Below are 25468 nucleotides of genomic sequence, written 5' to 3' on the forward strand. Positions count from 1 at the left end.
CTGCAGTTTGTATTCTCTCCATTTGGAACGCTCCATTCTTCAGTGCTTTTAGATCGCTCAGCATCACCCAGACTGTTATGGGTTCATGCAGTCACTTTGCGGACGATATGAAAAATGGATTTTGAGAAAAGAGAGAGGAGAGGAAGTGGAATTGGTATGGACTGGAGAAAATCAGCGGTGGGTAGAGTGGGGGGGCAGCAGAGACAAGCCGGTATTTCACACCACTGTGACTGAAGTGGAACATCACACTGAACAGTTCTCCTTTTAGACCTGTGTTTGTATAAGAGGCTTCCCTGTCCGTCCTCAGCTCTCTAGCTGCATGTCTGTCTCTCCACGCTGTTTAAACTGACAATCTAGTGCCAAGCTCCACATCCGTGACTCCATGCTAGATACATAACTGACACCAGACTATCGGATCTTTAAAGTCTTTTGATAATTCAGTTCAGCAATGATGAACTCATCCTTGGTGTCGATCCAAATCTATCACCTCATCACAGTTTTTCTTATGAAAAGCAACTGGTTAACTGAATGTTTGTTTCATCAGTTAAATAGTATTTTAATTAATTGCAGCCAGTTTACTTGAGAGAGTTCATGCTTTTTGAGATGTTTGGTGGTTGCTAAAGACCCACCTCAGCAGAAAACGTTGGTTTACTGTGTCACACGTTGACATCCGCTGGCACACAGCCTTGAGAACCACCCTGGAACGTGCTGCGGGCTCAAAACCAGCCGTTAGTGCCAGACCCATAGCCAGTCTTCGGTGTATGCCACGTTGACTATTCCAAAGGCCTCAACCCAAATATCCCTGCCACAGAGCTGCATGCACCGATTTGACTTCCCCATATTCCCTAATAGCACATTTTTCCTGGCCTTCCCATCATTTAGTTAACCCCCTCTCTCCCTGCTGCCCTGCACCCAGAGGACAGCTGGTCTGATGCAGCGGTTAAAACCACAGACTTCATCCCCCTCCATCCGCCTCTGGGGCTTTTCTCTTCCTGCTCAGATAAACAATGAGATTCTGCAAATTCTGTGCTGCAGTTGTCACCAGTATGGCAAAGACCTCGGCCATGATGAGGCAGTTTCTCTAATCTTATCTGACTATGAGAGATAATAGTGATATTGGGCAGGAGACCTTAGGTACTTTCACATTGAGGTTGAGGTTGATTTTCTTTAAAACGGGAAACGTTTTTTTTTTAAACACAGTGGAACTGGATTCCACTGTGTATATTTTCTCATATATTCTCACATGCTTATGTGTTCTGGACTGGAGTCCATCCTAGAAATGTATTGGAATAACTTGATATACTTGATATACCTTTCAAAGGGCAACATTGAACAAAATTAGAGAGGAAATGTTATTTAAATCCTATATCTACAACCTAAATGTGAATTCTGACATGAATAGTTCAGTACTTGCCAATGATTCAGTTTATCGCAAATGAAACAAGAGGTGTGTAAATGTTTGTGCACAACAAAATGAAAAGTCAAAGGTTTTGTTCTCACTGACATCAGTACTGAGTTCGACCTCACCATTGAGTGAATGTCATTTTGATTTTATATTCTGAAGGAAAACAAATACTTGGTATTTGCTAGTGCATGTGGACATTTTGTTTTGTGGCTTCATGACTCAGTTGTAAATGGTAATAAAGTATGTGACAATGATTTGTGTGTTACAACAAAGTGAATAGTCTATCCTTCAGATGAGGATTTATTGAGAATCCCATTGTTTGGAATCTGGGTGAAAATCTAATTTAAGGCAAACCTCATGGACATCATCAACAATATGGTGTACAAATGATTTATTTATGAAACAGGACAATCTCTTACAATAATGTTTATAGGAAATGTATATCTAACAACACATGTATACAAAAACAATTTACATTTTGTGCATTGCAAACCCTCAACAAAATGAACAAGCTGGAAACCCAACATGGAAGAACATGAATGCTATACAGACTAACAACAATAAAGTTGTACACTGACAATTCCTTGATCCACACTATACAACCAAACCCATACACAGTCACACTTGGAGTTTTTTTTTTTTTTTCCGAAAGGCCTTCATCTGGATTCATTTTCAATGAGCAGTATTAAGAGATAGTTTACAACGTCCGTAAATGATACACATGACGAGCATATGAATGAAAAATGTACTAAAATGTTTGTATGTATCCCATCTTAATGACTCCCTCACACTCAATCACTGCCTGTTAAACCTCAGACTGTCAGTTGTTGATGTGATATGTCACTTGGTAGTCTGTGTTCACTAATTAGCACACACACTTCAAGCTCCAGAGAAATTCAGAGAAGTGAAAGCACCAACATTATCTGTCCTGGGAGTCAGATGTTAGGTTTTTTCACTAGCTCTCAATGTCAACAACTGCATACAGGCAAGATTACACCCTTAATATTATCACCTTGATCTACTGTACTACTCTACAGGTGCAATTTATACACACATTAAGAAAGTGGTGATTTTTGGTGATGAGCTGTTCAGTTTGTGCACTAAAACAATCTTGTACATGTTGTACCAAAGTGAAATATGGCTTTAGGGATGATGATGCCCTGTCTAGACAGCTAACAAAATAAACACAGTGGCATTTTCACATACACATACTACCATAATAACTCTGACAGTAACTATCACATACATAAACACAGCATGTGCATCTCGACGCAGCCTATGTTTATCCTTCCAGAGCATTATACTATAGTTTATCTGAAAGAGGAGGCCAGATGTCTCGGACAGTTTCTCATTTGGTAAACCAACAAATCAAGTAAGTGCATGACAACACTACACATCTTGCAATACTATATGTTATCTTAATGTTTGTAATATTCAATTGTGAATTTTGTCAGTGTAAACAAATAAATAATTATTTACAATCTCTAGCAAAAAATGCAAACAAACAATTAAAAAAGCAGAGCATAAATAATTTACAAAAGAAATTATAATACAGACTTAGTATAAACATCTTTGGTACTTTACTAAAATGGCCTATTTAAATCATTCACTCAAGATCTCTATAAAAAACACATTCAGGATGATAAGAATGAGTAGAAAAGGTAATGGACTTGAGACAGCTAAATTATAATGCTTTGGTTACAGTTTACTTTCTGTCAGGTAAATTCAGACTCTGTAGGCTCTGAGCAGGAGCCATGAAATGTCCTGGACTTGGCACTGAGCCTCAAGCTTCTATTCCCAAATAAACACAAACTTATCAACGTTATAGAATATCAAGAAAAAATCAATTACAAGCTGTAGAAAATAAGAAACTGTAGAAAAGCACACATGTAAGTGGTTGTACAATGAATCCCTTTAAAATGTAGACATTGGTACACTAGTTATAATTAGATATTTTGCTGAGGCTCTTTTTATTTGTCCACTCTCATCTGTTTTTATTTCCAAGGGAAATATATTTCATGTACGGTAAGGCACTCAGGAAAATTGAAAATGGCCATGGTTTCCTCTTCAATGGATGGATCAAGGCAAAACATGGAAAGCCGCATTCCCGTTGAAATGGATTTAATGACATGATGTTCAGTCTGAGAGATTGTTGTCTTTTGCCCTCTGATGTTTTTCTATCCAACGTGATTCAGTTATCTGTGGAAAGATTGGGAAAAAAGCTTACCATTACTGGCACATTTATAGAATAAAAAAAGCTAGGACACTCCAGGAGATTCACTTAGTCAAGTGCCAAAGTGAAGCAACAAAAAAGATTTGCGTTGTGTGCATCAAAAAGCGTGTCTTCAGTAACATGACTGCAGTGGTGAAAAAGCAGCAATCTTATTTTCCACTGTTTAGCATTCAACAGAAGACCTGAGGTCCTTGGAGGAATACACAAGGCCTTTCACAATGCATCTGGGGCATTGTAACTAGGCAAGCTGACAAGCAGAAACATAGCGTGACTTTTTCTCTTGCTTCAGCCAACAAACAACAGACAACCCTTATCATCATTACCTTGTGAACACTGTTGGAAACTCCGGTTTATCTGAGTATTGAAAAAGATGTTGAAGGTTTAAAGACCTGCTCTGCATTACCCAGAAAAGGGAAAGGGTTCTCTCCCTCGCTTTCTGATCTTCGCATATGTGCGCTAATGCCATTTACACATACACACACACACACACACACTATAGTGTTCCGAGACCAACATCCTACAGAACCAGTACCCACAATGCCTACCTATTGTCAGACCAAGACCAACAAGATCTGACCAAACCTCTAACATTATGCCAATAACTGACATAGACTTACATATGTAGCCTACATAGTCTTACATAGTCACATGCATTAGACACATGTAGCGTAGGTGTAACGTTGGCGCAATGTGGCGGTCATGTGTAAATGCTGGCTGCACCACACTACATTTATTCTGTGCACGTTTGTGTGTTTACGCGCTAGAGGATGTCGCCACTTTGATATTTATCTCCTTCGAAATTGTCTGCATGCAGAAATGCTTGCCTTGGAAAAATAGCCAAACCCAGGCTCAAGAACAGAATAATAAGATACACTCAAGAATGTGTCACCTAGCCTGCCAAGACCCTAAGGAAAGTTTCTGATGTCCTAATTTATAATTTATTCATGGGTAAGTTATTAGCCAATTCTAATGCTATGCAATGTGTGGTGAACAGATCCCCCAAATGGAGAGCAGTGGGAATTATAAAGTGGATACTTCTGGGCTTTTCACTGCAACTACAAATAACAACTTCTATCATCCTTGAATCATAACAACATTTTTCAATGCAATTGCCTTTGGCTTGGGTAAAATATCCTACAGTTACAAATGAGATGAGCCTAGTTTATGTCAAATTGGGAACAAAACACCCTGACAGATGAATGAATTTGTTTTCATAGTTGCCACGGTGATCAATCAAAACAAAAATGGTTGTATATTTGGTTTAAAGATAATGAGCACACTCCTGGATAGGCTGCTACAGCCGTCATGTGCCAGTTGCTTTCATATTTCAAAACTGGGATCAAACTAGGACATCCACAAAATTCTTGTCCTCTAACATAAATGTAGGTGCATGAATGCACCTTTAAGTGTAGCACAGAAGGTCCTGTCTAGGCATTGCAGGTAGTGGTTCTCTAGGATTTCGGTGGAATTTTACCTTTATACACACACACACATACACACACACACACTATAGTGTTCCAAGACACACAGACATACTCTTTCACTCGCTCTCTCTCTTACATACACCTCACACACAAAATCATATGCCAGTTCATTTGTCTTGGTGGCTCAATAGGCTGCTCACCACCTCACTCAGCCCCCTCCCACACACACACATACTTTTATTTCTTATTAGAAAATGTAAGTGATCAAAGTGTTACTACTAACCTCTGCACTCATACTTGAGGTCGGAGAAGAAGACCAGTTCTTGTGAGAAGACAAACAAGCCTAACCTTCCCCCGGCAAACGTCTTGTCATAAACTGGTCCTGAGTCGGCCATGATCTGTTTCCCTTCATAGACCACGACCCTGGAAGACACATGACAAAGGTTAAGTCCTTACTGTGTGCTCATGGTGCTACTTATTATATTGTAGATCAGCGATAGGCAACTGCCAAGCCGTACACTCTGACCCCCCATATCAGTTTCTCACCGTTATGTGCAGTAGTAGGTGCCTGAACCTAAGCCAATTTCATCAACCCTTGAGTGGTTTTATAAATTTCTTTTGTTTCAAATGAATTTAAGTCTCTAAGATGAACACTGGTCACTGGTGATCTTGCCTGTGTTAGTTTTTGTCTATTCTCAATGAACTGAAGGCTATGTGACAGAAAAAACAGTAATACAGATGATATTGATGTTATTATGGAACCTAGTTAGGTAGCTATAATTCTGTTTAGGTTATTGCAGCATCTGTGTGGGTTTCATCTGCGATTAGCACCTTAGCATCTGTTCATACACATGCAGCCTTCATAGTGATTCCATGTTGTAGTTCTTTGGGCCCCACCATTTAAGTTGCGCATCACTGAAATAGAAGATCAAAGTGATTTCCATAGTTATGCTGTGCTTGTTTTTTTCCTACCTGATGAAACCAGTCTTTGGTCTGTGGATAAGGTGCCACCTGTAGGCTGTGTAATCCTTCCACCCAATGTTTTTGGGGTCATGCCACAGAGTACGCACCTATGTAAAATAATCAAAAACACGTAACATAAATACTACCGCAGCCTTTTAAATGGACCAAACAGCATTTAGACTGCAGCCTACCTGTCCAGGAGTGTTGCCCGTGTGCCACAAAGCATTTCTGAGGTTCTCTCCAGTGCCGGTGGTAGAGTTGACTACTTTGAGTGAAACGCCAGAGATGCCAAAGGCCTTGGAGGGCTTGTCCTCCCAGTAGGTCTGTGTGATCTGCTTCCACATCACTACATAAAAGCGCCCGCTTGACTGGTAGCCGAACACAAAGCCCGCATAGTCATCATCTCTATCCGTGTTCACGTACATTGTGCCGCTGAAGTCCACAGCACTGAACTCATCAAAACCTGTGGTGGTACGAGAGAAGTGTGATGCTAAATGTCATGACACTGTTCAGCCAGGATGGTGCTTGGTATCTTATTCAGGGCTGCATGTTCAGAGGAAATAATTTTCAAATGCTGTAGAGAAAACATTCAAATGTGTGCTACTCACCTACTGCAATGCCTGGGTCAGAGTTGGCAGTCTGAACAAGCTCTTTGCCCTGATGCCTTACGACCCAGTTGGGATCAATCTGAGTGGTTCCCTTAGGATCCAAGTGGACCATCTGGAACTTCCTGAAGTCAGTGACACTGATAGCGTTGTTCTCCGGGCAAACGTCAAAGATGTCTGGGATGCTGTCGTTGTCAAAGTCATCTTTGCAGGCATCACCTCTTCCATCACCTGTTAATTACAACATCATCAAAATGTATAGGTTTGTATCTTATCTGAATGAGACATGCATTATATACACCATTGTTTCTGCTTTTGTTCTAGTTTCCATAAGCCTTTGTGAAAATCTCTATGGTGGCTAATATTACTGTCATAATATTCCCACTGCAGTGAGAGTTGAGTTGCTCCTCCAAGTTTATATTAAAAGTGAATGGAAACTAGCTTCAACGCCTTTGCCAAGTCTAGCAAGCCAAATCAGCCATCTTTTTATGCTGTGACAACTTCCACTGATACTTGTAACTATCTGAGGTCTGAAGTCTATTAGACCCAGACTGCAGGCCATGAGCGCTCAGAGGAGAGGACGCCAGTGGCTAATAAAGCCCACTGCGTGGAAGTAGCTAGCTGCTTTTTGTCAGCTCTTTGTTATTGCACAGGGGACTAAACTGATTCTATCAAATAAACACTATCTGACGAGCTGTGAAGAGTGTGAAAGCATCTGTGTCCAGGGCCTTCTCCCTTCACAGCCTGTTTCCAGTTACAGACAGCTAAACAAACTCCAGGTAACCCTGCTTAAATTGGGCACTGTGGATTAATCAAGAGCAAGTCTGTTGGAAATAAAAACTTCACAGCCTGGCGTGTGCCCTCCTGGGCTCCACAGTGAAGTCATGCATAATGACATCACCGAGGCTGACCCAGTCCTTAACTCTTTCCACAGCCGCCATATTTCACACCTGCTGTAGCACTGCTAATTGTGAACTGAGAAAGCAGCTGGTAGATGGCATACTGAACAACAATGTACAAGCAAAATGTGAACATCATTGACTGACGAGTGCAAGGGCTAAGTGCCGGGAGGCCATGAGAGAGACTCTCGAACTCTCTGGTTTCTTAGAAGAAACCATCCAGGATAGTAAATATCTAGAATACTGGGCCATTATACAAGCTATAAATCAAACTACAGCTAAAGGTTATTAATTGCTAGACTGACAGGGAGCTACAGTCTCAACATTCCTCTTACCAGGCCAACAGATCTTGGGGGAAAGATTTCCAACATGCTGATGCATGGAGTGTGCAGGCATGTGTGTCAGGGCATACTGTAATTTGTGAGTTGTTTTATATACAAGTGGCATATCATACTTACTAGGTTAATGTTTGCATCGTAAATTACATCTGCATCAAACCTGTTCAAGCATGTGTAGGTAACGTTAACTGTATTATTAAATGCTCAAATCTATCCCTGATAGTGGTTTTAGTGCTTTTTACTTTTACTTAAATACATTTTAACACCAGTAATTTTACTTCAGCTTAAGTAAAATTTCAGCAAAGTAACAGCACTTGTACTTGATTAGGATATTTTGTTACTCTTTGTATCGGTTTATTCTTTGTTTATGTAGGTCAAATGTTTTTTGGGTTTTTTTTTTTTTACTTTTCTACTAGATAGCCCAACAGGAAAAAGCAGAGGACAGATATGTGAAACATCAAGTTCCAGATTCACACCTGCGAGTCAGGTCAAAAGCACATGGGATGCACCCAAGCCTGCTCCCCAAATGTATCTATGATTTCCTTTCAACCTTCCATCCTCACCATCAGAGTCCAGCTGGTCTTTGTTGGGTGTTAGTCTGCAGTTGTCCTTGTCATCAGGTATACCATCATTATCATCATCATAGTCACAAGCGTCTCCTTTGCCGTCCTTGTCATGGTCAGCCTGATTGGCGTTTGCCACATAGGGACAGTTGTCCAGGTTGTTCTGATGGCCGTCTTCATCGATGTCCTGGTTATTATCACACTGATCTCCAACCAGGTCATTGTCTAAGTCAGTCTGTTGGATACATACAGTGGTTAACAATCACGGTAAAAAATAACAGACTCTATTGCCATATGTGATACTACTGATGTTCCAGTTAGTCTTTTGTACCCTGTACCCACTATTGATTCTCTAGCATTTCAAGATATATACCGTGTTACAGTACCTGGTCAGGGTTGTGCAGCATTGGACAGTTGTCACACTGGTCACCTACTCCATCCATGTCAGTGTCCTTCTGGTCGGTGTTGTACACATAGGGGCAGTTGTCATTCTCATTCAGAATTTCTGAGAAACAGAGAGGACAGTTTATCACATTTGCAATAAACTGTCAACAAACAATAACAAAAAATAAACTGTCCTAAACTGATCTAATCTCTAATCCCGATATTTCAGTTCTGTGCCAACTATTTTTTTCCTGGATAAGATTTGCAGAATTACATTGCTCATTATGGCTGTTCTATAGCAGTCAAATACAATTACGTGTCCGATACGAATCGATCAGCATCAATATATATCAAAAATTAATAAATTGTTACTAATTTGACAAGATTATTTTACCATCTCCATCAATGTCCACTGCACAGGCATCCCCTTCTCCATTGTTGTCAGTGTCTATCTGAGCAGGGTTGTGCTCATAGGGGCAGTTATCACAGCGGTCACCAACTTCATCCTTGTCAAAGTCAAACTGGCGAGGATTGTACAGAAGGGGACAGTTGTCCTGAGGGGAGAGCGAATGTTTGTTAGAGAATCCAGTAACATGAAGTACATCACAAGTCTGATGATGAAATGAAATGTGTGAATGTGATAAAAACTCTCATACCCTCTCATCTACGATTCCATCATTGTCATCATCCTTGTCACAAGCATCTCCTTGACCGTCTTTGTCAAAGTCTTCTTGTCCAGAGTTAGGCAGGCTGGGGCAGTTGTCCTGAAATATTAGTGAGAAATTCAACAGTTTTACATAGCTTCTATACTGCAATGTAGGCCATATCAAATACTTTCTGCAGACAGGTTAATGCACTTTACTGCTTGGGTGAAGGAAGGGAAGTGACATGAGAGGTGAAACTAGATACCTTCTTGCAGTGATAGGTGGCATTGGCGCCACACACAAGGTTCTGATTGGGCCAGCCATCCAAGTCTGAGTCTTCTCCACAGATGAAGCCATCTCCAGCGTAACCAATTCTACACTCACACTTGTACATTGGGTCACTGAAGTGACTGAGGTAGATACATTCTGCGTATTTGTGACAGTTATGGGTCTTGTCCTTGCATGGGTTCTCTGGCTCGCACACCTGGAGAAAGGAGGGCAGGTGGAATTAGGCTGAGCATATAACAGTAAAATCACGAAAGGCATGAACACGTCTCTTCAAAGTACGGTAAGTCTTACTTGGCATAAAGTATAATGGAAATATAAGTACCTATTGGTGTAAGTGTGAGCCACAGTTGATTTTATGAAATCTCTGCTTAATGCATCATACACCCCACTATGACCCTCCATTGCCCTTTATATTGTAGCATAGGGTATTCACAGCTGCCACGCATTAAAAAAGGATGAACTTAACTCCAGTTTGGATGCCACTCCATGAGCTCATGGAGAACAAAGTGACAGCATGAAGAGGCCTTTGATCGAAACTGTGAAATGGAGCCCATTAGTGCCAGCTATGAGACAATTCCCCTTTTCCCAAATCAATTTGTAAAACTGGGGCATCGAACCAAAGCCAAGCAGCTGCAGAGGCCAAAGAGTGGCAAAGTGGTCCACAAGGGATGTTATGCAAGTGCTGGTCAGAGTGGCATGGCAAACGATTCAACTTTCCAAGTACTCTGTGAATTCAGCGATTGCAAGAGAGCAGAGAGCCGTGTGCCCCAATCAAGTGGTTAATATCCTGACACATCGTATTAACAAGTGATACGCTTAACATTCAGTAGTCGTGACAGGAGTGGAAACACTGAGCTGTTTTAAAGGTCTACTGGGTAGAGCTAAAGTTTAAAAAGTTTCTATTTGCATCTCTGTATTGAAACACACAGGATAGCACTGATCTATTCAACATATCTACAGTAAAAAATAACAAGAAACTGTCTTGCCTCTGATCTTACTATGAAAATAGCAGAGAGATATGTCACATGTGTTTGTTGTTAAGAGTTGCCCAACTCTCCTTCCTCTCCCTCCCCTCTGTGATACTGGGTCAAGGTGGGTCACATTCATATATGGTGGCCCAGGGCCTTCCCTCTAGCACTGTGCAAACACTCACGCTCCAAAAATTAGGTCAGTAAATCACTTGGGCTGTAGCTTCCATCATTCATAAATTTGGATCTGACATGCAAAAATCCACACTTATTTTTAACTGCTTTTTCAAATATGCCTGGAGCTAAAGGCTCACATTGTATGCTTTCATTTACCACACTTCATTTTCCTTCTTTATGTTTCTATTAACAGTCTACTACTCTGTTTGAATGGCTGCCGATCAATCGCCCAATACTGGTATTGATTGAGAGTAACGGTAGCTCACCTGCTTGTTCTTCTTGGCAGCCTCCACCCCCATACCAAATGGCTGGGTGCCCTTGTAACGCTTTGGACAGGGCAGACAGTGGAAACCTGGATCGGTGTTGACACAGCGCTGCGCTCCACTCACTTTGTAGCAAACATCAGACACCATGTCACACTAGGGTGGAAAGAAAAGCATCAGCACATGTAAATGAGTAATAATATAAATGAGGTATTAATTAAATGTCTGGTTTATGCACACGAGAAAAGCAGGAATGTTTTTTTTTCATCTATTTACCTCATTGATATCTTCACAGTGGGTGCCGTTTCCACGGAAACCAGCAGGGCACGGTCCACATTCCCAGGATCCATCTGGAGAACTGTTGCAGTCCACTCCACCAAAGCATGGATTAGACAGACAGCCATCTGTACAGAATTTAGACACCATTAATGAGTAAAACAAAAGGAAATGGATTTACACATTGCCAGGAAATATCTATAGTTTTTCATCTTCACTTCAAGGGTAAATTCCCACCAGCTGGAATATACTGCACATATATTGCCAAACAATCCAGCAAAAATCTGTTTTTTTAAGTAAAAAAGTAGATGTGGAGTGATTGGTGCTCACCAATAGGACAGTCGTTTTTGCTACAGCTGTCACTGTCGTTAGCCTCCCCGAGACACTTGTTGCCACCATGCTGTGGTTGAGGGCTGTTGCACACACGAGTTCGACTTTTGACGCCCCCTCCGCAGGTTGCTGAACAGGTTGCCCATGGAGACCAAGGACCCCAACCACCATCAACTGCAAAGGTACATCAAGGAGGGAGATATTAGTTTATTAGATCTGAATTCAAATAAGTTAGTAAATTTTTTACATCAAGCTTTCTATTCCATTGATATTCCAGCTTTTTTTATCTAAACTACAGTATGTGAACTCAAAGTCCCAATTCTGAAGCATCCAGAGAATCAGAAGCCTGGAACCTAATACAACAAGGGAAAACATACTGAGCTGATTTGGGTCAACATTTCCTGAGAGCCAGACAGTAGGCCAGTGCAAAACACATGGGAATGTTGCCTCAGGTGAGCCATGAGGCACTAGTAAATCTGGCTGTTCAAGACGGACACTGCTGTAATGGATTTTGCTTCTGAGTGTTCCCTCCGGGCTGCCGTACTCACTGGGACAGGGCTTGGCGTCACAGCGCTGCGTCTCTCTGCCGCTACCGTCGCAGTCTTTGCCTCCCAGCTGCGGCACAGGGGCGTTGCAGTGGCGTATCCTGGTGATCTGGCCCTCTCCGCAGGTCACCGAGCAGGACGACCACGGTGACCACAAGCTCCACCCTCCGTCCTGGCGAACTGGGCATCAAACATCAAACACGTCAGCCAGAGATCACCAAAACACAGCTGTTACATATTATCCTCTAGATTTTCGTTCAAACAAATAGTAAAAGGCATGTATATTCTGCAAATGTGCCACCACATTCTCTCTGAGTAAACATTGTGTGATATTGGAGAGGAATGGCTCAATTTCAAAGATGTTCTAAGATGCTCGCTCCAGTGTTTATGTCACCATGGGTAAACTATCCCCCAGTGGTTAAACTGTTTCAGCCCGTCACACTAATACAGAGTAATGCTAGGTGCAGGCACTAACACACGTTAAGCCAGCAATTAATCAAACACCAATTAATTAATTTCAGCATTAAGTAGAAATCTAGCAAAAAGACACACCACGTCGAATAAATCTAATAATCAAAGTGTGAGTCATTGCACAGTGGAACACCCTTTCAGCCAATGATTTATTGGGAATTAACTTGGACTGGGCACGCCCTGCAACCCAACCATACAGTCCAACCCGCCTCTGATCCAGCCTCACTCAGATGGATCCATTTTCAGCAGATTTACGAGGGGGAGAACTCAGTCTGAGGCACTTTGGAAGATACAATTTTTCATTGAACTCCACCCTACACAACTGTACTTTTCAACATTTCTGCCAAGTTCCTCCATCCCATATGTCAGCGTAACAGTACTTGTCTTATATCACCATTATTGTGCAGCTGTGGTAATGGCATACATACTCTGTGATACTGATTTATCACAGTGGTGACACCAAGAACCCTGGGTGGAGACTTCTGTATGTTATATATTTAAAGGAACAGTGAGTGACTGGAGGCCAACTATTTGAAAATGTTCTCACCACGGCTGTCGCATTTGCCCAGGCTGCACTTGCGGGTCTGGATGGAGGGTCCGGTGCAGGGGTTACTGGTGGCGTCACATGACCTGCCCCTCTGTTGAGTACCTGTCCCACAGGTGACTGTGCACTCTGTCCACTCTGACCAGGGGGACCAGCCATCCTCACTGTCTATAGCTGGGGAAAAACACCAGAGATTTTGTTGCTTTTTGTGCATTAGAAACACTCTACGCTCCCCTCATTGTTCAAATAGAAAAAAAAAAGGTTGACGGAAAAAGGCAATGACCACACTGTTTCTTATTTCAGACTGTTTTTCACATGACATAATCTTAGAAGCCCAAGGTAGCCATTTTGAGTGTGGTTCATTTTGACCAATAAATATGTGGTTGCCTCACAAAGACAAACAGGCTACAACAGTGCTGTATTATTAAAACTTAATATGCATGGAATATTGTTTTTCCGGCATAATGCACCATGAATTTAAAACGTCATCCGTGCATGAAACTGAGATGGATGTGTGTGTGTGTGTGTTTATATACTGTGTTCAGTGGCTAGAAAAAGGTAACGTCTTTTAACTACTTACGCAAACACACGGGGCAACACTCGCCATCGATAAAGGAGGGGCTGGCACAGGCCACTGGGGGGCACGTAATTTGGTGACACACAATCTTGGACTCCTGCCATCGATAAATAGCAATTGTATCAGTGTCAAAAATATCTGTACTAGTTCTTTACATATGTCCATATTGCTTGGCATTACCTGGCAGGTACATTTGGTGCAGCTGTCTACAACCCAGTCTTCCTTATCCTCAAACAGACGGCCATCCTGCCAGCACATGTTTTTCTCCTTAGAGTTCTTCATCCTCCCAAGGGCCTCCTTCATGGCTGTGTTCTCCTCTGTCTGAAGATACGGCAACAGATAGATTTGCAGTCAAAAAGGAAATTAGTCAAAAAGTAGGAAGACCTAGACTTATGATAAAGGTACAGTGCATTCCATCAGGGGGGAAAGCTTCAGGTTCAGTAACTTACACCTGCCAACACCCTGAATCCTTTGGGGAAGGCACACGTGAGGCTATTGCTCATCACTGCAAATGGCAAATACTGAAGTCCTATTCCCAAGTTTGTGTTGTGTTTTTTATATCGCTAATGTTTCTGGAAAAACAGCCCATTCAAAAGTGTTGCTCAGTTTGCAGATTGCAACCTCCGACCCGATTGGAGACTAGGGGATCTCTGGATAGGCTTCTGAACATTTGGGAACTGTCAGTCGATAAATTACTGCCAAAGTTTTGGTGTGTGTGCGTGTGTGTGTGTGTGTGTGCATGTGTATGTGTGTGCGTGTGCATGTGTGTGCGCACGCGTGTGTGTGTGTGTGTGTGTGTGTGTCTCTGCATGCGTCTTTCAGTTGGAGGAGGCAGGCAACAGTGTGCAGCAGTAGAATCTGAGACACCACTTGGTCTGGAAGAGCCTCAGGGACCCTTCTCATCCCAGCCGTTTTTTCCCAAGGTTCATGCCCAGACTCTCTTATTGCTGGGAGGCTCCCAGAGGAAGCACATGGGCTGTTTAAACACAGCCAGACATTAGACTGGACCCAATCGCAGCCAGGGGAACACTTCCTATATCCACATGTAACATGTCATAAAATCTGTCTGCCTTGTGCTGCCACAGATCTAGCATGAGTTAAACGGGTTCAGGCATTGCCGGCGACTCTATAAACAGCCCTGCAGCTACTTACTGTTTGCTTTTAAACCAATGTAGGTTACCTAGTAACCTCATTCAGGCTTCTTACCCACTGGCTGCTGCACTGAGGATTGTATCATATTACTTCTCAAGAACACAAACCAGTATATTTTTCTAGTATATTTTCCCTCATTTTCCCTCCTTCAAAGATATTTTGGGGATTCAATATTGATTTAAATTGCCCTGTAACATAAAGGGAAACAGGCAGTAGCTTGTCTAAAGCAAACACAAGTAATGATTAGCTTAATTTATGTATGAGAGAATCAGTGAAAGAGGTTAAGACATGTATTACATTTGCTACTTACCACTTTTTGCAAGCCATCAATAAGGTTACTGACGACAACACGCAGGCCATTGAGCTCCTGAAACATGGTGCTGAGTTCCTCGCATGAGCGTTCACACATATCTGCCCCCGTCTCATCCGTCTTCTGACCTATGAAGTTCGTAGTGATGGAGGGACTCACATCCACTATTTCTGTGCTCTCGCTCACGGTATTAGCATCGTCTGGAAGGGCAACAAAGGAGACATCAGGGTGAATGAGCGAGCGAGCAAATGAATGAGCAACATAGACGACTGGTGATGGAAAACACATTTGAGAGGTATGGTGATTGAAACACAAGGACTCTGATCGTGGAACTGAGTGATTTCCTGTTTTCCTGTGTTGCTAAAAGATCACAACGATGTGGTGATTACCATGTTTATTATGTTCCCAAAAACAGATGTTCAGTCAGCAGTATTTGATTTGAAAAGTGTATCTGTTTGAGATGGGGACGGTAAATCTTTCCACTGGGAATGATATAGGGGGGTGACATTAGGGAGCTCAACGTGGAAATCTGGGTGCTCCTTGACGTGATGAGAAAACCACACCATTGTCATAAATCTCCATGACCTTTGAGATGAGTGGACACTTCTAATATGTACTTAACAGGCTAGGGTGACCACACAGATGGATTTACAAGGAGCCAGTGAAGCTGATTCATGGCCTTGTCCTTTCAGCAGATCATACTATGGTTCTCTGGTGGATCTAGCGTGTGATGTTTGTCATATAAACACAGCAGGCTGGCAGACTCCGGCACGCTGCATCAGCTTCTCACCAGTGGACTCCTTTGTTCAGAGAAGGTTTATTGTCAAATCCGATGCCAAGCACAAGGGCAGGGATACGCACTGAGATAGCATTTTCTAGACGTCAACACAGTAGAATCCCAAAGGGTTTAAAAAGCCCTTGGGTATCCAGCTGGGTTAATGGTCACAGTACTTATCACTCCTCATTAACTATGAGGGTTTTACTCTACATACATTTATCCTTTAGTATCACCCTGCGGTGCAGAATTGGAGAGGAAAATGTCAGTCTTATCAGGTCATCTCCCCCTATAGGGTTGTTTGAAGGACTTTGTCAGGCTAAAAGTTCCCTGAATCTTCTGTTCACAATCTGCAAATGTAGAGTAGGAAGTCCAGTCGAACAAACTAGCCCGGTGTAATGTGTCTGCCAGCTGTGCTCTTTGAACAATATGGGCAAACATCCCACCCATAAAACAGGATAGGGCATCCCATGTAGGACTGACTGCACATTTGGGCCAAGTTCATAACTTCCACGTATGCTTTCCACTATATTCCCTCATTTTACCCCATTCTGTCTCAAACCACTGAACTGCAGTTATGAACTTGCATGATTATATGATGGAGCAAAGATACACACAACTATATTTCCATACTGATTTGAGGGCCCAGAGTCCAGAGCTCACAATAGGGGGGATGTTTACAAAGGAAGGGAATGATCATTCAGCCAAGACCAGGCACATATCTGCAACTGGTTTTGAGTTACCTATGCAAATTGGTGTAGATTAATAGGTGACCAGGGACTCTAAATCAAGAAGTCATTCTAACGCAGCATTGCCCAATGATGTCCCACTGTAGCCAAGGCTGTGTTTTCTTTCCTTTCCAGTCTGGTGGACTCATTCAAATCTCAAGACGGCCTCACGCTGTGTGCATGTGGATGCGTGCGTACTTGTCTGTTAAAAGTATTTACACATTCTTTTCTCCTTGATAGGCATTCTCTATTTTTCAAAGCAGATAGGGGGAAAAAATAGAAGAGCAAAATCTAGGGTACTTTTAATGTGACTCATTAATGTCCAACATGACAGCTTTTATGAGTGTGGCTTGTGTGAGTTTATGAGTGACTTTTGGCATTAGAATTGCTACCAGTGCAGAACCTTGGCTGGTACCAGCATGTAGACAATTTCCAGGCCTTGGTGACATTTGTTAAACATATAAACTCATTCAGCTGGAATTCAAACCTGCTTGTGGCAACAGAAATACAACAACTGCTCTCTCTCACGCACACACACACACACACACACACACACACACAAACACAGACCTCATATGGATTTGCTTTGTCACAGTCCACCGAAACCATGGTTCCAGCGACCAGGAACACTGGTTCCAGATCTGGTAACTTCTAGCTGGGTTGTAAAGGATGATAGTCTAGATCTTTACTCAGATATCTGTATCTTCTCAGCCACAGCGCCTCTGCGTGTGAGCCTGCTGAGGGCCACAAGGTACTATTCCCCATGCAAACAAAACTTCAGCTGAGAAAAGCAACCCAATCTGCCAATTCATGACTTCACTGTGTGTGTGTGTGTGTGTGTGTGTGTGCAGCTGGAAGTGGAAGCTCCCTGCTCTGCACCATAGCATTTACTCTCTCTTTTCTATTTTCTTTCCCAGGGCATTACCCTGAGTCCACTGCCAATGGAAATAAATGTAAGCATCTGTATCTCCTTTTGTTCACCACGCACACTGGTTGACCTCAAGCCACTGCATCGACACTGCTGTTTCCGTAAACATGATGTAATGCTGCGAGATCCTGCCACATATCAAATCTGCAAGCTTTTTGACCCACTTAAAGAAAGACCAAAGTGCCATATTCATACAATGGAAGACAACTGAGTATGCGAAGCAGTTTGGTCTGGAAACTTGCTGCGGTTTATATTTAACAAAACACAGACACCATGCTTAAAAACCTTGCATGTGAAGCTGTTTCCCAATCACATCGGCATGGTAAGGGCTTGAAATGGAGTCAAAGGAGATTGCAAAGTTAAACTATCTTGGATCATTTTCTAGGCTGTGCAAATCACACAAATACGCAAATGGTAACCACTGATAGAGTAGCAATATGGCAGGCTCTCCTCCTTTCTGCAACTTTGAGGACTTTCTACCAACCCATAATGGAAGAATGCTGATGCAGACACCTCATCGATGATCCAAAAAAAGTCTTACCTGGCTTGGTGACCTCGCAGTCTCTGCTCTGGAGGACGTCTTCCACTGGGGTGTCGAAGATGAAATGCACATTCTGCAGCAGACCCTGTTTGGTGATAAGAGACTTGTGTATGGGACTGTGTAACTGTTTCTATTATGTTTTGGCTACTTTGGCACCTCGGAGAGAGCACATGTTAGTCTCTATAGCTGGAAGCCTGTGGTTTAAAATATGCTTTTATTATAGGCTTAGGTAAAACCACAGACGTTTCCTGCAACTTATGAGAGGTGACAGACATGTTTGACCCAGCACAACTGAAAAAGACCACACAAAGGATGATTGGCCACTAAAATTCACGGATCTTGTGAAATTCTGTTCTACGGAAATAGCCATGCAGAATAAGACTCCCCCTATCAAAAAGGCACAGGCTCTCTCTTACCCTGAAGTGGTTTTCCCGGATGGATCCCTTTGCAACGAACATGCGGCTTCCCACGGACTGCAGGTGCTCATAGAAAGGCTCGTCCAGGATGAAGCTGTCGATCAGGCTGCAGCCCACAAACAGGTTTGCATTTTCCCCGTGAATGTGAAGTGTGATATTCTTCCACTGCGAGTCAGACAAGTCCACATCCTCAAACGAAACCACATTCTGGGAGCCGTCCACCCAGTATACCAGGTCCAGAGTGTTGGCACGTCCGTCAGACACAATCTCAAACTGCCGCCGGCCATCAGGGCCCTCCAAACCAATCAGGGTGCCCCGTGAGGCGCGGTCCTGACGCATGCTGGCCACAAACACAAAGCCCTCATTGTTCTGGATCTGTCGCAGTATTTGTTTTAGTATGGGGGCGCTCACTGAGGGCAGCTGGTCAAAGCGGATGAAGCGGTAAGCAGGGGCATCAGAGTTTGGGCCCCGGAACTGCTTGGCTCCCAGAGTCTTGCGTGTGATGTGGCTGATTTCAAACAAGTCAAATGATGTCTCGTCCTCCTGCTCACCATCTTTAAGACAGACAGGAGGAAGCAAAGAGGAAAACAAAGGCAGGAAATTACTTTATGCAAAAAGAATATGAGTTCATGAGCCATTTCGACGATGCTTATAATCGATGAACTTGTAAATAATTCACTTCATTGGAAAAGGTTGATATTGGACAAAATTGACTGGATGCCAATGAATAGTAGCTAATAATAATAATAATAATGAATAAATAAAAAAATAAATACATATTAATTATATACATAACATTATTAGATTATAGTACATTATTATATATTATTAATAAGTATTAATAATATTAGCAGTGTTGATATTATAATTATTAATAATAATTAATATTCATCATCATAGTCATTAACAGGTTAGTTTACTTACCTTGAGGTAATGCGTGGAGGAAGTTAAATAATAAGGGCAGCAAGTAGAGACTTCTCCTGAGTATCATATCTCCTTGAAAACACAATAGAGATGGTTGTTATGCAGCGGCTGCAGCTTTGTGTCATTATTGCCTGTTTTCGACATCATTGGACCATTTCAAATGTTAACTTTGCACTTGAGCTTCTCAGTCACCCAACGGATGAAGCGCAGTCACTGTTGACCATAGACACACTCCACATTAGAACACTACACTGATTTTTTGTTAGGGAAAGTTTCAGTGCGTTACAGGCAGATGAATTGCTTAGACATTTAAAATGTGCGGAAGTCATCCATCCAACTTACCTGACAATAATGCAGTTTCTATTCAGTCAGATATCCGACAACAAAGAAAATAAGCGGAACGGAAAAAAAAATACAAATGATTTCAACAAAGATCAAGTGAATGAGAAGTGGTATCTCCTGGAACCCGGTGCGTAAAAAAAGTAAAGTCCACTTTGGTTCACTACATCCACAGACTGAGGGACTTGAGGCTCAACAGTGGCTGAGGCGCCGAGCTCCCTCCTCTTATATAGAGGCTGCAGAGAGCCTGTCAATCAAGATTTTAGGTATGAGCTGTTTGGGGTCAGTTGTTAGAGACCGAGTTACATAATTACCTTCCGATGGCGTAATTTTCTTATCCCGTCTCACTCCGAGGCTGCTATCGGTGATTCGTGACCCCTCCCTCACTCTGATGCCCACTCATTCCTACCTAAACCTCCCTATCAAACCACTTCTCTGGTCAGTTTCAGTGGGGAAGGGTCATAGATGGAGTTTACTGTGGAGTGACAAAACTGGTGCTAATGAAACCAAAACCACAGAAAATAACGTGGCTGAAATAATCTACAGTCAGTCCTTAGATGCACTGCCATAATTTGTCCAAGTAAAAATAACAATAAGGCTGTTGCCATACAGTTTATAACAGTCTAACATAATATTTAACAAAATGTCAGCTTGGAATTATAAGCTTCTAACTGTTTTTAAATATTAAGTATCAAAGATTTAACATGGAAAAAATGTTGTGCTTCTATCTTTTTAAATATTTAACCCCAAAAGACTTTTTAAAAAAAACAACATCACAGAAGCATAAAGCACCCATTCGAAGATCATTAATGTGGATAACTACATTTTGATTAAAAAAAAAGTCAGATAGAGCCTTATAATCCCAAGGTTATGAAATAACAAAAGCCAGCAATAAGAACAAAAAAGACAGGAATATCTCAAAATGAGAATCCCAGCTATGTCTGCTATGTGAGAAAAAAAAGGACATGAAAATGACCTCTAATACAATAGATAGTTTGGATGCTTCCGCCTTGCTGGCAGGCAGGGTCTTGTGTCTGGAGAGCATCAGATTTTGCCAAGGCTTCCCTCTATGGTGTCAAAAAAGAAAAGCTGATACAATGCCTCATTCTTGGAGGCTGGTTGAGGGATTGTAGGAATGGACATGGGCAGGCCGTTGTGTACCAATAGCATTCTTCTTAGAGATGGTTTGCGTCATTAGGAAATGTGCATCCCATTTGGAAGGGGGAAAAAAAGAGGGTGAAGGACAGACAGTTTCTTACCAAATGTGGCAATAGCTTCTCAACAACAAAGATGCACCTTCCTGACAGAAACTGGAGAGAGACATGAGTGGCTAGTTAGACACACACACATATAACGGTGCTGAGGGACGATAAAAGCATTCTGCGGTGACCAGAGATCATCAGATTAAAACTGTCAGGGGTGGAAAGAGTTTTGAAATGCTCCACTGACTCACACACACAGAAAAAGTGGTACCACTTGCACTACCAGAATCAGATGGGTTGTAATCAGCCCAAGGTTTGGGTATGTTCCTTTTAAACTCATACAAAAGCTCAAAGCTGTAATGTCACTTGTAGGAGATAAAGTCCACAGTGGCTGTTTTACTGTAAATGCCGGATCTGATTGTATACCCACTAGCTGTTTATATAAGAATTAAACTCAGGTAAACTTAAAAATTGCTCAAGTAAAATACTTTTAAATACATTCTAAAAAGTTGTAATGCTACCTCTAAAATATATATCTTATTTTATCTACTTAGACAAAGGTAAAAAATAGCAAAGAGGCGGTAGTCACCCAAAGAACAGAAAATAGAGGTCAACACCATGAACACCATGCATGAATGAAGACCAAATTGTGCCATAAATAAAGAGTTGAGGACAAATTGGTCTACTGCTAGTGGCCTGATCAAGACAGAGAATGTGCTGAGTTTAGGTTTCCATCTTTTTTCTTACGTTATTTATTTTGGAGAAGAAGAGAAAAAAACCTCTTTGGATAATGTGGACCACACCATGAGCCCACTGCTTACCTAGAATGGAGCAGAGAGCCACACATACACGTGGACTCCCCTGCTCATTTTTGAAAACAGCAGCGATCTGGAGGAGCCATGAAATGAGGGGTGATGGATGTCAGTTAGGTTGATAAACAACTTACTTTCCAGTTCTCTTCTCCAAACTGTGACTTCATCGTGGAGGTTTATGTGTTTTTAACAAAAAAATGAGCCAGTGTGACTCAAGAGCACAATTCTAAAAGGAAAGCTGGCACCTGAAATGTTTAAACTACAGTGAACTGGAGAGAGTGACACATGTAACATGCAAATCGTGTGCCCTCCATATTATAAAAGTCTTATGAGGCCTAAACAATGAAAACAAATGAGGTTAGAAGAGTAGAATTGTCTTTTTTGTAAAGATTTTCTTCAAATTGCCCCTTTATGCTGACCATGCCAACAGCTGAGTAATGCCAATGAAACAAATTTGGCTAGAATGGCTGGCATTGTAAAATATCCTTCTGATTACCACATTCAATATGCATTTACTGTACACTCTACAGTAGTGAATGGTATTACTTTGGTCATGGTTATTACCAGAGCTTGAAATGAATTTTAATAGCCCACTAGCCAATGTGGCTAGTGGATTTCAGAAGTACCATTAAGAATTTTCACTAGCCAGAACATTTTTTCTGAAAATACGCTCAAAGGATTGCAGAATGAATGCATTTCATCATCTTTATTAGTAATTATAGCACTGATTACACAACATGGATAACAATGGATTTATTTGGATGTGTTACTTGTATTATTCAAATCAGAAATTTTATAACCAAGCATGTGATTAATGGAGTGAATATACAACAAGAGTGGGAAATAAACTGTGTGTGTGTGTGTATCTAGCCATACTGGAGGTGGATGTTAGCAGCATTGTAATATTTAATAGCCTCCAATTTGGCACTGCTCATCCCAGAAGCACAGTAATGTTTTAGATTTCTCCACAGCGTATAACTGGTAGTCTGGACAGACCCTCAACCCCCCCCCCCCCCCCCCCCATCCTCCTCACTGCCACTGACCGCTTCAGTTGTTTTGTCTCCTCCCTCCCTTTCAACACTACTGTTTCTGTCTCAGTTTCCTGTATTGTTGTTATTTTTGTGCCAACAATGTTGGGGCATATTCCAGCTTATTTTTGTTTTGCAAATGTTAGTTATAAGTTATCTTTCCAGCTTGCCCCTTCATTTGACCTGATGACACAGCTTGCTGTTTACAGTTGATGTTGGAGCCACATCACAGCACCCACCAATCAAAGCTTCCGTATTGTAGAAGCTGTGTGTATAGAAACTAGATCACAGAACCTCATCACAAAAGTGACTGGCAGAATTAGCAGAGTGACTGTATGCGCCAATACCAGTTTTGACACATTTCATGAATAGCATCTTCTCAGTCATATCATTTTTGAATGCTTCAGTTTTCTCATGTTCGTGCATTATGTTTAGAAATGACAACATGATAACATTTACTGAACAGCCGATGAGTTAGCCTTCTAGTTTCATCTGAACTTCCTTGTTAAAAACTGGCCAGTGTTTATTTAGAATAACGTCCTTGCGACATGGTCATATTTCCCTTCTTATTGAGATGGATTGTTATGGGTAGTAATTTACAACAAGGTTTGAGTCATTCGACAGGCTCTTTTTACAGAGCAGTGCTCCATGAATTGTTCTCATAGGTTTTGTGAGGCTATTGAGAAGTCAACAGGGGAGCAAGAAAACTGTGGAAAACATAAAAGCTGATCTGTACACACCATTAATCATGAAAACACAACACCACAGGACTTGCAGTTGTTTTTTTGGCTTGGAATGACATTCTGACTGTGAATACTGACACACGAAGCCATCCACTGTTCACTCCACACTCCACAGCAGTGGGCCTGATATCCTAGTGTGATCTTCACTGTGACCGGGTGTAACAGTGATGAAGGTAGTACCAGCATCACCAAAGTACAAAAAATCACAGTAAAGGACTACCTCACAGGTATTATGGTCTCTCAAGTATTAACAATTACTCTCAAAAAGGTTTTTGTTATAATAGCATACATATGTAACAGTCAAAAAGAAGAAAAATCAGCAAGAAAATGGATCACCAGCTCCCAGGATACCACATGTTTGCCTTCAAAGCAACTAATTCCATTTTTTTTTTCATATAAAAATGGCTCGCATATCTTGGCTTCGACCACACGTTGCATAAAAGTGAGATAACCAATGTTTGACTTTTCCTCCTGTGAAGGTTTATATGTGACCTATGAGAGTGGGATTTGTTGACACATGATTTGTTGATGCGATATGATGGAATATTTCCTGGGTGATACTATGCTTGAGATCATAGCAATATTGGTTAACTGCATAAGGGCAACTTTGAAATTTTTCTGTCTCACTGAGTACAAAATCAGAAGGATGTTGTTCAAAATATAGACCAGCCAAACCTTTTTATTGCAGTGTAGTTTCCCAGGTCTTCTTCGCCAGTATACTAAGCAGAGAGGAGAACAGAGAGAATCATGGATGCAATAAACCTGTTTACTTCTTCCATTCTCTGTAGCAGTACCAGAGGATGCCAGGCTGTGAGGACCCCACTAAATGCCTGCTGGAAGAGGTGGGTCATGTTTGATGAGGGGCAAAAGACTGCCAGCGTTACGCAACATCGCTTGTCATACTGATGTAATCGTGGCCTCAGACAATTCAGTGGGCAAGGCTTATTCCCAGATGTGGATTTGGACTGTTGGACTTGAACGCAAGCAAAAGCCCATGGAACATAATCCTATATTGGAGGTCTGAAATGAAACCAGGCGCAGTTCTCTGCTTCCTAATATGCAAGATATAAAAATCAATCAATCAGAATACACCAGGAAGTGACTCTCTAAGTTTACGTTGACGAGTACATACCTAAATTTAAGTTAATGGGCGGGGGGATTACATAAGAACAATCACCAGATCCCTTCCACTCTCTTTTCTCGCAACTGCAATTGCATTTTCATTTTTGAGATGCAATCATTTTGGTAATGACTTCCAGATTCCCATTTTCCTCCTTGTGCTGAAGGGTTGTGTAGAGTTATGGCAAAACAGTAAGATATATTGAGCAAGTTCACAAGGGCTTAAGAATTGGAGAATGTTGCGCTCATTTTAAGTAATGCTCAAATATACAAGTATGACTAAGGAATCTAGAGGGAACAATGCAGAAAGAGATAGATGTGTATGGACAACTTAACTACTTAAAGTAAGAACCATGAAGAGTGTTGAGAGAGAGGAGAGAGAGAGAGAGAGAGAGAGAGAGAGAGAGAGAGACAAAGAGAGAGAGGAGAGAGCGAGAACTATTCAGTGTAGCTGAGAGGAGGAGGAGCTCTGGCCTTGGGTCCCTGGGCACAGAAGGTGCTGCAGCATAGCTGAAGCTCCACTGCCTATACAAACCCATTCTGTAATGTTATGG

The 25468-nt window shown here is 41.8% G+C and overlaps 1 protein-coding gene across 2 annotated transcripts; it reads right to left on the bottom strand.

Moving 5' to 3' along the window:
• Positions 1-1781: 1781 nt before the first annotated feature.
• Positions 1782-20168, bottom strand: thbs2a (thrombospondin 2a). Of its 2 annotated transcripts, XM_071520218.1 has the most exons (23): positions 20014-20168; positions 19672-19743; positions 18748-19301; positions 18332-18416; positions 15360-15559; positions 14078-14218; positions 13901-13994; positions 13324-13494; positions 12309-12485; positions 11761-11934; positions 11431-11558; positions 11158-11310; positions 9724-9942; positions 9471-9578; positions 9209-9368; positions 8817-8935; positions 8431-8665; positions 6634-6861; positions 6217-6488; positions 6035-6132; positions 5346-5485; positions 3962-3992; positions 1782-3604 (listed from the first exon to the last, which is right to left on the bottom strand). In XM_071520218.1, exons 2-23 carry the CDS (start codon positions 19736-19738, stop codon positions 3601-3603), a joined length of 3558 nt encoding a protein of 1185 aa, XP_071376319.1. In that variant the 5' UTR covers positions 19739-19743; positions 20014-20168; the 3' UTR covers positions 1782-3600. The 2 variants fall into 2 exon arrangements, with proteins under 2 accessions (XP_071376319.1, XP_071376321.1); XM_071520220.1 differs by lacking the exon at positions 20014-20168 and having other exon boundaries at positions 19672-19750.
• Positions 20169-25468: the final 5300 nt, after the last annotated feature.

Source organism: Centroberyx affinis, unplaced genomic scaffold (assembly GCF_046629955.1).
Source record: "Centroberyx affinis isolate AG114_WGS23_722 - 3 ecotype Tasmania unplaced genomic scaffold, CSIRO-AGI_Caff_v1 ptg000780l_1, whole genome shotgun sequence".
Classification (NCBI taxonomy): Eukaryota; Metazoa; Chordata; class Actinopteri; order Beryciformes; family Berycidae; genus Centroberyx; species Centroberyx affinis.

Excerpts from the sequence above, each read along its gene's own strand:
- thbs2a (XM_071520218.1), bottom strand. The coding sequence starts at position 19,738 with ATGATACTCAGGAGAAGTCTCTACTTGCTGCCCTTATTATTTAACTTC. Across the intron at positions 18,417-18,747 it reads TCCGGGAAAACCACTTCAGG|GGTCTGCTGCAGAATGTGCA; the intron begins GTAAGAGAGAGC and ends ATCACCAAACAG. Across the intron at positions 13,995-14,077 it reads GCACCAAATGTACCTGCCAG|GAGTCCAAGATTGTGTGTCA; the intron begins GTAATGCCAAGC and ends TATCGATGGCAG.